Source organism: Mytilus californianus, unplaced genomic scaffold, assembly GCF_021869535.1.
Source record: "Mytilus californianus isolate M0D057914Y unplaced genomic scaffold, xbMytCali1.0.p SCAF_3, whole genome shotgun sequence".
Classification (NCBI taxonomy): Eukaryota; Metazoa; Mollusca; class Bivalvia; order Mytilida; family Mytilidae; genus Mytilus; species Mytilus californianus.
This window is the reverse complement of record NW_026262679.1, coordinates 122,224,465-122,236,927: the sequence shown is the minus strand read 5'-3', so window position 1 is coordinate 122,236,927 and position 12,463 is coordinate 122,224,465. Positions and strand designations below refer to the sequence as shown.

Below are 12,463 nucleotides of genomic sequence, written 5' to 3'. Positions count from 1 at the left end.
TACTAATTATCAAATTTTATTGATTTTGAGCTGCCTTTGTCAATATAAAACTTTTTCCCAGCATCTGGAGGCTGTTGGAACCCAAGTCCTATACCTCTCTGTAAGTTTGTTGTCATTGCCTTTTCATACTGATGTTCTAATTTTTTCTGATAATTTTCCTCAGTAGTTTTGTCCATAGCACGATTAGCAAATTTTGATGTAAACTTTTGTGTTTTTGCATCTTGATCCTCACCACTCTTTTTAAAACCTCCTAACAGTCGGAGAAATTTGCTTTGTTTGTCTTTATTTTCTGTAAATGCAGTTCCCCACTGTCCTGTCTGAAGTGTTTCTACTTTGGTACATGTATCATTCTTTCTACAACTACCATTTTCTCCTTTTTGTCTAATATGATCCGATAGTTCATGGTCTTTATTATGTTTTAATTTTTTCTTGTCTTTTTTTTTTAGACCAGCTTTGATACTGTTATGACTCGTATCTGAATCAGAATGTGAATTATCATTATTCCTTTTCTTCTTTTTCTTTGATTTCCTTCTAACTTCCTCATCGTCTTGACCATTACTACTATTTTCTCTCATTTTTTCGTCATATTTGTTGTCTTCAATTTTCTTTTTCTTCTTTTTTTTTTGATTTCTTATCATTTGTTAATTCATCAGAAAATTCTGTCTCGTCATGATTATATATAATTGATTTATCTTTAGTTTTATTCTTTTTGTCCTTTTTCTTCTTTTTTATTTTTGCAACTTTTTCATCATCAGAGTTTCCTGAAGTCAAATGATTGTCTTCTTCTGAGCGTTCTTTATGTTTCTTTTTCTTATGCTTTTTACACTTTGTTGAATCTAAATAATTAGATTGTACTTCCTCAATTTTACTTTCTTTCTTTTGGTCATGACTTGTATTTTCCTTAACCTTTTTGTGTATTGGCTCATCACTGCTTTCAGTATTTTCTAAATCAAAATGTTTTCTTTTCTTTTTCTTTTTTGACTTTTTAGATAAACTGTCCCCATGGTCATTACTTATCTGAACATCATCTTCTTGACCCTCAATCATATGTTTTTTCTTTGAACTTTTTTCTGTATTCCTGGCTATTTCATCTACATGATTTTCATTATAATTTTCTCTTTCAGTTGGTATTCTTTTATTTTTTTTCTTCTTTCTGACTTCTTCGAATTCCATTCTACAAAATATACATTCAAATATTTTAATATAATATTGATAGTTTTATATCAATCAATGCGAGCATATATTTTAAGCTGACCTATTGTTGAATTCAAAATTTTTAAAAATTACTGAAATAACCCTTATAATTAGTCCTGATTTTGATCGAATGATTGCGGATTGTTTTTTGCTTTATACATGTAATGTTCTGTTTCAAATATTTCATGCATAGAATAGACAAGAACAAATTAACTCGTTTTTTTCCCTGTCTAAACTAAATCAAACATACAGAGAGTTCTCTCAGATGGTTACTTTGTGTCATATTATTTTGTTAGTTGTTTTTTGTTGATGTGTGCTTTGTGTCAATCTGATGAATCAAGTCCTTTTCAACTGAATTTTATAGTTTTTTCTAATGCTGTTCTCTTACACCACTGCCCCAGGTTAGGGGAGGGTTGGGCATCAAGAAATAGTATTTAACCCTGCCACATACTGTACATGTATGTGCCAGTCTCAAGTCAGGAGCCTGTAATTCAGTGGTTGCCTTCTGTAATATATACATCATGTATCATATTTGTTTTTCATTTTAATTATTGCTTTATACATAAATGAGGGGCGTAAAGGGGGGTATATGCACAGAAAAACACGAAATAAAATTGCCATTTCACGGTGAACGAACAATTAAAAATTTCTTGCACATTGATCTTTTTACCGATTTCACGAAACACGGTGTATAACGTACATCTACTTCATATGGTCTCTGGTGGAAGTTGTCTCATTGGCCACATCTTTTAATTTTTAAATAAAGCATGTTTTATTTAATAAATTGTTTTATTTTAAATTCTTGAAAAAAATTAATTATTTGTTTCAGAAGGGAAGAGAAGATGGAGTTTTGTTACTGTTGAAAATTAGTGGGGAAAATAATACAACCATGACAACAGTGAGTTCCTGTATTTTATTAAAAAAAGGTTTTTTTTTTTTTTTATTCAATTGGAAAAAAACTTTGTCCTGAGAGAAATAAAAAAAAAAACAAACATGCCCAATAAAAGATGAATCGCTGGTGAACAGGTACTGGCCTTAACCATTGCATGATACAAGTGTCTGTGGATTAGTGCCTTAAAACTTTTCCTGAAGCACAGGTTTGTCTGTACACCTAACCTTGTCGGAGATCATGGTAAATTGTACAGTAACAGTTGTAGTTCAGATATTTATGACGTCTGAAGAGGGCACATTTCGATTTTGATATTTATGAATTCCTCCTTCACGTAGGTAGGCGCAAAAGCATAACATCAAAATAGCCTTCAAGACTAAATTATATACTTCTGTTCATATGTACAGAATGTACACACATGTAGGAAACAAGCTCATGTTTGCCAAAAGGTTACGATGAAACCTAGCATATTCAATGTTAAGATTATTTTACACAGATGGGAATACTAAACATATTATCCCATTAAAGAAATTACCTTCGACGACACAGTATTTTTTTAAAGACGTAAACAAACTTTCAACACGTGAAACAAGCGCCGGATATTGATGCAGAGTTATAAGATTTGAAACGATACGGAAAGGAACTTATTCCATTCCGCCTCTGATGGGTTTAGTGAGCAGATCAGGAAATCTTATCGAGAAAACCACATGCAAGGTCAGTAGATAATCTAATTTATTGAATCATAAGGACACATTTTGAAAAAAAATCAAACTGTCTGTCAAAATTGGTTCAACATTATTATTAGTACCTTAGAAAATCTGGCAGAGTTTTTACCACAGACACTTTTCTCTGAAAACAATATTTCCTATACTGTATTAAGGATGTATTCTTCTGACGTTTCAGTCTCGTTGAAATCTCGTTCTGAAATTATTTCCAAAACATGTCATACAAGTGGAAAATAGCAATGAATTTAATAAATATCATAATCAAACTAAACCATGTGAAAAAATTGTGTATTTACAATAAGTAGTTTTTGAGTAATAAATTTTTCAAATTTTATTACCAATCAAGGCAGTCTTTTTAGCCAAAATTTTGAGAAAATGGGTAAGGGGTACAAAAAATGAAAGTTTACCAGAAACATGTTCATCTCATATCACTTTTTTCTTTTCAAATTTCTTAAATATGTATTTTTTCAATCATTTATAACAAAGAACTTGAAGTAATATGCATTTTGTTCTTAAAACAGAGAAAAATCACAAATTTACAAAATTGACAGCATGGTAAATTTGACAAGAAAAAGCATCAAATATGATAAAACTTTCTTATATTAACACCTACCTATAGTTTTTTTTAAGTTAAATTTATTCAGATTGGTCCACTTCATCTTTATTGAAAGTATGAAAAAAAGTTTAATTGTGGAACTGTGATTTTTTTCACGATAATAGCCCAAAATTGGGCAAAAACTGATGAAAAATGGGAAAATCATAAAAATTTGGTACTTTCAAAGGGCCGTAGCAAAAAAAGAAGTGCACCACCATATGATTTTTTCTTCACCAATTATTTTTTTACAGCTCCTCAGAGGTGTACATCCTTAAACTAAAAAAAGGCAGATTGCTCTTCAACATTTGAATGATTAAATGATATAAAAAAAAAATAAACGTGATTTTTCATTATATGAATGACTAAATTACTGGAGGGGGGGGGGGGGGGTCGGAGGGGTCCTGATCCCGAAATCCCGGGCTTAAAAACATGAAATCCCGAGGTCTCGAATTTAAAGAAATTTAAATCCCGACATGGATATTTGTGTAAATATGGTATTTATGATCGTGAAAGATCGGGACCAACAGTTTTGAGATCGTAAAAAGAATCGTGAAAGATCTGTTGTCACGTATTTGTCATTGTACAAATTATTGAAAGTGTTCAAATCATTTTGTAATTATATGAAAAGTTGGGGGCGATGGGTTAATCTGTTAGGCTTTGATGGTTCAATGCCATTTTGTCTGATTTTTTTATAAGACCATGCCGACTAGTCCGTAAAACCCTGAAGTTGCTATTCAGTACAAGTCAAGAATGCCTCTTCTGATATCAATGTTTCTGAAAAGTATTTATCTCTAAAGAGGAAGATCCTTGTCGATTTTTTTCATTAAAAAAAGAGGGGAACATTTTTGTAAATAGGCATTCTTTTTTAAGCTAGAATGTCAGTGGAAATTGATAATTGATTCCGGGGATTTCAAATATTTGGGGCTGGTGAAAATTTGGGGAAAATGTAGTAGACAGTTTGTTTTTTTTTTAAATTAACAAATTCCAATTTTTATCTTTATGCGCAATTATTTCAACAATAGATATATTATGGAATTCCAGATTGATTCCCAGAGTTCAAATAGAAATGGATTTTAATAAACAAAAATAACAAATTTGAAGAAACTCTTTCTGTTCTAGGACTTGATCGAAATTAAATTAAGCGTATTATGCTATTCTTAATTCATTATCGGTGTCCAAATTGTGGTAAAAACTGAGCTTTTATATATATATATATATATAAGCTTTTATATATATATATATATATATATATATATATAAACCACACACAAAATCTGAGAAACATCTTTTTGAGTTAGAATTTATATGCCATTCTGAATTGATTCCAGGAGTCAAAATTTAACCGTTGGCTGCCATTTTAGAAATTACCGTCAAAGTGTATGAACATAGAAGAAATTTTAACATATCCCTAAATTATTTCTGGCTTTAAATGTTTCAATGCCACACAGTGTTTGAATAGTGGTGTTGGAAACAATGCGTGACACTATGAGTACCGATTATCAGGTTGTCTGCATATTGATATCGTAAAATATCAGCTGCGAGTCACAATATGAAGCTTTTTGTCGAGTGAGCGCAGCGAACGAGATCAAAAAGGCTTCATATTGTGTCGAGCAGCTGATATTTTACAATATGAATATGCAGACAACCTGATAATCGGTACTTATAGTGTCACGCATAATCGATTTATCGGGTTGTATTTGCGTAATTTGCATGATAGAAACAAGTGTTTTCTTTGTTTCATCAGCAAACAGGAAGATGACGTGATAAGTTAAGGTCAAACTTATCAACGTCGGTTCATATATTATGACGTCGGTGATATGTCCGGGTCAAAGTTATAAAGGCCAGGTCAACGTATTTGACGTCACAAAGCCGTGATATGCAATTTTATTGAAAGAGCTGAGCAGAGTGATACAGACAGAGGGACGACCGATAACTAGTAAACGAAAGTCTTACCTTTATTGTATCAGTTACGTCGAGCTAAATTATTTACGTTTGAGCTTTACAGCATCATTACATCGGCGGACATATGCATTTGACTTAGAGTTGGACCGTGTTAGCTGTTATTACTTAGGCTGCGTGTTTAGCATACATGAATTGACTATCCCTTTAGATCAAAAACATTTGTTGAAGATACATACAAGGAGAAAAATACTTATATTAAGTTATTATCTCCAAACTGAGTGAGATCGGATGTGTCCACAAGGTACTCGTCTTCTGTTATGTATACATCACCAGGCAAGCAAATCCAGACGTGTTACGCTCGGGAATAGAACATAATTGAAAAATTTACAGACCAAGCTAGAAAATCGACCCCAACATACTCGATGTACGTACGTTGACATTTTCACAACCTGGACTAGTTGGGTGCTATAATGTATATCAATGAGGTCTGGATGGGGCGTCCTTCATTTCCGTGTTCTTTATTTTTTAGGCCATTTTTCTCTATTCTTTATACTTTTTGCCCATTATTCTCTATTCTGCAAACTCCCTCCACACCCTCATCAATACGCACACATTATATTTATTTCCAGGGAAGACACCTAGAACCCCTCACGCTAAATTTTCTTACGTTATAAACAGAGAGCGCTATTCTTTTAATATAAATGTTTTTTTTTTATTATTTTTCCTCTGTGAAATATCATGGAAGTACTACTTGTATATAAACATAATTATTAGTAGTTTTTAATTGAGTTTTGTTAAAAGGTTTTGTAGAAAATGAGGTCAATGTCATCTACCCCCAAAAAGTACGTTCGTAATAAGATATCACACGCTTCAACAAATTATAGAACATAAATGGTAAAAGGAATTTAATTTTCTGATGATAATTATAAAAAAAGAAGATGTGGTAGGATTGCCAATGAGACAACTATCCATCAGAGACCAAATGACGTACATGTAAGCATTTATAGGCCACCGTACGGCCTTCAACAATGTGCAAAACCTATACAATCTTGTCTGGTCACGTCAAATTTTTCAGACATCTGTTTCCGAACGGGTACGTTGAAGAATTCTTAGGGGTTTGATGAAACGGAGGAGGGAGCGCAATTTGCTACCGCTTTGAATCCTTTGGGTGTCTGTACTGAGACAATGTTGTCTTCTAAGTTGTTCGAGTCTTCAGCTGACAGCTGTTCTGCTGTTTTTGTTCGATCTTCGATATTTTTCTCTAATTTTGCGTCTGGGAAGTAAACGGTCGGACGGCGGTAGTGCTAGTACCCTCTAGTTTTGTCATTAAAAAGCAGCAAAACCTCTAAGAAATTGCAGGATAAATGAATTTATCATTATTTATTGCAGTAGACCGAACTTTAAAATACATATTTTTTGAAAATCAACACATCTCAAAACATGGAATACTGATGTTTTTGAATAAAATCATGCCTTTTAAAGTTAAATTCCCCAAGAGTGACAGGGGAATAGAAATATGATTACTTAGGTCTTCTTTCAACCGGCAGTAAAACCCTAGCAAAGTGGGGCGTCCGTTTGGCAGTTCGGAATGTACAAATACGCAGCCACGTCTGGTCTGAATGGGGACGTTAAATAATAAATTTAATATAAAGTAACCGCAACCTGGGGAAAAATGCCACAGTTTTGAGCTTATTCCATAGAACATTTAGATAATTATCATTTTTAACATTGAACGTGTCCGGTTTTTTTTATCTAACACTAGTGAAAAAATATATAAATATAAATTCAGCAACTCCAATGAATAATTTAAGAAGATGATATAATAACAAAAATGAATAATTTCGTAGTTTTGCTCATCTAAATTTGATAAATCAAATAACCCATGTAACTTCTCCACCTTTTACATGTTACATCACTAGTGATATTGGAAGTAACTTAGCTTCAAATACTTTTAATAATTTCATAATGTGACATGCACATTTCATCCTGTTCTAAGGCTATTTTTCTGTCCATAACATCGAAAAATATGTTGATTTCTTTAAGACTAAACCCCGATGGTTGATTGGGTTATAGAAATCTGGCCATCCGGACTTCTCCAAACCGGCAGTAAAATCCTTGCCAAAGAGTCCGTCCGTATGGTTGTGTGGGATGTATAAATACGCAACGATAGCTAATCGAGGGTAGGTATTGCTGCTGCTTCTTTAGGGTCTGTTGTTGGTATTTCTGTTTTTCGTGAATGAATGATAAAAAGCGGGGAGAAGTAGTGTTTAGTAGTTACTCTACGGGATTTGGTTGTGGTCCTTCGGGTAACTCTGAATTTGAAATTTACAAAAACAAAGTCGTATTCTAAAACTCAAAATTGCTGTTTTTGTTTTTTTTATAGTCAAACAATGAATAGGATTTCTTCATCTTCATGGATTTGTGAAATAGAAATTCGCTTCTAGCAGCCAGTTTGGTTCAGTTTTGTCAAAATAAGCTAAGAAACATTGCTAATGAATTATTCACTTGCAAGTGAATAATTCGACCTCATTGAATCCGTATTCATGTGACAAAGAATGTCAACCTTGAAAGTGAAACAAGGATGAACCTTTTGGTTGACTGATTCGATCCACAAAACAATCATTCTTATACAGGTAAAAACGATGATAAACATACTTTTTAACCTATAATATGAAATCAAACAGACCTAAAAGATCCAATTGCACGTGGTCGCTATCTATTTATATTTATGTTTATATCGGGTTAAATGACCGTCGGCAGTCTTCGGAGGTCACGGAGATGACGTCTAGACAAAAATACACACGAAATATTATCAAGTTCATGCATTGTTAATTGTATATTTTAGACTTTTTGTAATTTGGATATACGTTTTAGTATGTTATTAATCAAATTTGAGTCAAATCGGTGAACACGAATTTGATAGCTTATGCCCCTTTAAACCTTTTCAATACAATATCCCAGTATAAACTTCCGTGTTTTAACGGCATACTTCCATGACTCCATGGACTTGTAATCTTCCTTTTTCCTGAGACGTCTCACGGTCTGGCAGCGACTTCGATGTTTATGTAAACTGAATCTCTGGGCATCCTCCTTTGTTCCTAAATCAGATTTAAAACTTCTGTTTCCAAGCTCTAGTATGTTAGTTGTTTTTATTTTATAAGACCAAAGCCTGTACTTTAAGTCTTTCAAAACCTTTTGATTAGGCTCGAATGTTGTCTGTACCAACGGTTCCAACGGGTGGGGGTCAGTGTTTCCGGATCTATTGTTAGTTTCTTCTGTCCCTGATTCCGGTGCCGACTCCATCATTGACACTTCTGATGCAAGTTCAGTTTCTGTATCACTTTCTCCTATTTCGAAATTTTGGATCATCAATGCTCTTCAACTTCGTACTTTATTGAAAATAATATTTGAAATTTTTACATGTCAACCACTGCCAAAACCACAGGTTAATTGAGATTGAGTTTGTAGTTCGTAACTGGCATTCTTTGATATGGTATCATTAAGTATATTTTTATTTGTACCTTGGATTCCGTGATTTAATTATTGTTGTCCCTCTTAATTGATAGTTTGATTATAGAAATAATGGCAGTCACTTTTGCCTCTAAACCAATGTTTGTGTGTTTCACTATTCTTCTTAAACGGAGACAATGGCCAATTCACGATCACCCGGAGAACTCATAACTCATGTCGCTCAGTTACCATTCGTACAGAAGAAACACTTTGAAGATGATCGATGCTCCAAAAGAAATAATTAGGAATAAATTCATATAGTTTGACTGTTTTCTTTACAACACAATATTGTCTCACTATTCTTTTCAATACTTATGATCTCTACCCATGAATCACTAGTTAAAACAGGATAAGAATTCAAAACATCTCTTGACTATAATACAACAAACAGATACTTATGAAAATATTGAATTGTACTTTTTGAGTGTTTGATAGTCAAAAGTATTATTCATCGTTGAGGTATCGATTAGATTACTCATTCCTTTTACAAAGTTACCAGTACAATGAAATATTCATGAGTACGGTAAAACTAGTAAACGAGATACAAATAAAATGTATACATCAGAGATTTTTATGTTTCACTTGAAAAAGGAAATTTATTATAGAAACGTAAGTTGTCTTTCTTTTAATAGATCTTTGAAACTAGGCGTTCGTTGTCTCAAAGACGATATTTTTGTGTCTATACTATCCTTAGTTGACCTTGATTGAACATAAATCATTTGCCGCTAAAATGTGAAAGATCAAAGTATTGGAAGGACGAAAACCCAAATTGTTCTAACCAATACAACCAAAACCAACAAAATTTCCACACTAAAATTATGTTTAATGTATCTTTGTAAAATGTTCGTTACTGCTTTTCTGCATTTAAAATTGAGAATGGAAATGGGGAATGTGTCAAAGAGACAACAACCCGACCATAGAGCAGACAACAGCCGAAGGCCACCAATTGGTCTTCAATGCAGCGAGAAACTCGTCCTTCAGCTGGCCCCTAAACAAATATGTATACTAGTTCAGTGATAATGGACGTCATACTAAACTCCAAATTATACACAAGAAACTAAAATTAAAAATGATACAAGACTAACAAAGGCAAGAGGCTCCTGACTTGGGACAGGCGCAAAAATGCGGCGGGGTTAAACATGTTTTTTGAGATCTCAACCCTCCCTCTATACCTCTAGCCAATGTAGAAAAAACAAACGTACAACAGTACGCACAGTAAAACTCAGTTTAAGAGAAGTCCGAGTCCGATGTCAGAATAGGAAACAAAAGAAAATAAACAAAATGACAATAATACATAAATAACACTACTAGCAGTTACTGACATGCCAGCTCCAGACCTCAATTAAACTGATTGAAAGATTATGTCTTCATCATATGAATATCAGGCACAATCCCTCCTGTTAGGGGTTTAGTATTATACCATCATACAATATATGAGAAGAACATAACCCGTGTCATGCCAACACCTGGTTTTAGAATAAATATGTTTAATTGCGATGCAAAGACCCTATAAGTGAATCAATATTAAAGCCAAAATATGCAATCTTTCATGACCTGACAACAGTATCGTAACTATATCCCTTCTTAATAAGTCTGTTTAAAGGTTTTGTTAGCTTTTGAGGTGAATACTGACATTTTTGTGCTTTGTAAAGAATATTACCATAAAAGATTGGATGTGAAATACCCGAACGTATAAGATGTCTGCATGTTGAGTTATATTTACGAATGATGTCCTTATACCGATGATAAAATTTAGTAAATGTTTTGACTAGTTTATGATATCGAAAACCCTGGTGTAGTAATTTGTATTTTTGAGTTCGTCTCAGATTTTACAAAGCATGTTGTCAAAATTATCATATTGCTGAGGAGGAATCTAAAGTCTAATATTATCATAAGCCTTTTTTTTTTTTGCTATGCTCAAAGTCTTGATAATGTCATACACTGTGTTTAGAGGTTAATTTGATTTATAAACTGGATCACTTACCCACAAACTTTGCTTTAAAGTCCGGACTTTTATTTTGTTTATGACTTTAACGCCACAGTTTACACAACAATAACCTGCAGACAAAATGTGTTTAATTCTATAATAAACTTTTTGGTTGCCAATAAAATAAAACTAAACACATAACATTGGATTTATCCCTGGTTGTTCTTTATCACTATATTCATGCAATCAAAAAATTTCCAACACGTGTGTATGTATCTTGGGTATCAGTACCATGTATGTAAACTTTGAATTTTTTCAAATACTAAGGATTTTCTACCCCATGCAGGAATAGATCACCTAAGCTGTATTTGACAAAACCTTTCGGAATTTTGGGTTCTCAGTACTCTTCAACTTCGTCCTTTATTTGTTCGTTTTATTTTTTTTTTATTCGAGCGTCACTGTTCAACCTTTTGTACACGAAAAGTAGTATGACAAAAAAAATACTCCAAGGCAAATTCAAAACGGGTAAGTCTATAACAAACTGACAAAATCAAGCGCCATAATAATCAACGGTACAAGGGAAACACCATACTGCTATATTCCTGACTTGGTACAGGCATTTCAATGGTGGGCTAAACCTGGTGTTATAGCTTGCCAAACCTCCAAATTGTACACAGGCACTAGACGTTCTATCAATAGTAATAATACATGGACACTATTTTCTTCCCATGCCTACATTTTATTACTGTTGATAGAACGTCTAGTGCCTGTGACTTGTATGACAGCTGTTTATAGTTCCGTTGAATAAAAAACATTGTGTGGGCAACCCAAGCAGACAATACTAGGTTAATGTGACAATAATTGGGCTTTATCAGCCAAAACTGTGCAAACATACAGCACAAACATACAACACAACTGACTGAAAAATTCGAACAAACATGCAAACAAATTACTCAAACAAAGATGCCAACGTAAAAGGTGTAGTAGATAGTAAATTTTCAATTTGACAATGAAGCCAACAAAAAAAGTTTTTGTCGTTGATAGTACATACCGTATATAGAAAATACACTTTCTCGATAAGTAAGAATAGACAACTTTCTAGTTTGTTGCATTTCAGTCGAAAACTTTGGTTTTATTGAACATCATTTGTGCGTTTAGGGGCGTCGTCTCTTCCGTTCCTATGTTGAGCGATTGGTTGAAAAAATGATAATGCTATATTGCACGAATTATTCGGCAAATTAAAGTCTTGTAATTGATAATCAGCACTCCTGTCATTAGGGAATTGTGATTAAGTACTTACGGAACAAATATTATTTCTATTTTATCATGCATAATGACGATCACAAAGACGCTTGATGAATTTTAATAGAGCAGGGATACAGGCGATCCCCTCTCCCTGGTAAATGACGTCACAAAGGCGCACACAATTGACGAGTACTTCCGGTGAAGGACATAACTCGAAAGTGGTCTATTAAGTAAATATCAATACAAGGGTAAACAAAAAAGAAGCAACACTGTAAAATTCCATTGTGAATCGCACCTCAGGACCCACCTGCACCAGGAATGCCCAAAGTTAAAAAGTATAAACCCCAACGGGAAGATGTATAAATACCGAGTCACGTCAAAAATTGTACGACCAAATGAAACACAATAGGACGAAAACAAACAACGGGAAAACTAAAGTAAAATAAAAAGATACACAACTTCAGCACCTATAATCT

At 33.4% G+C, this 12,463-nt stretch overlaps 1 protein-coding gene across 1 annotated transcript; it reads right to left on the bottom strand.

Annotated features, from left to right (window-relative positions):
• On the bottom strand, positions 1-2,704 carry LOC127736057 (lysine-rich nucleolar protein 1-like). Its single transcript, XM_052246556.1, is given in 3 exon segments — positions 1-595; positions 597-1,174; positions 2,619-2,704. Coding segments are annotated over 2 exon segments (1,170 nt in total). The 5' UTR covers position 1,174; positions 2,619-2,704; the 3' UTR covers positions 1-2.
• Between the last annotated feature and the right edge of the window lie 9,759 nt (positions 2,705-12,463).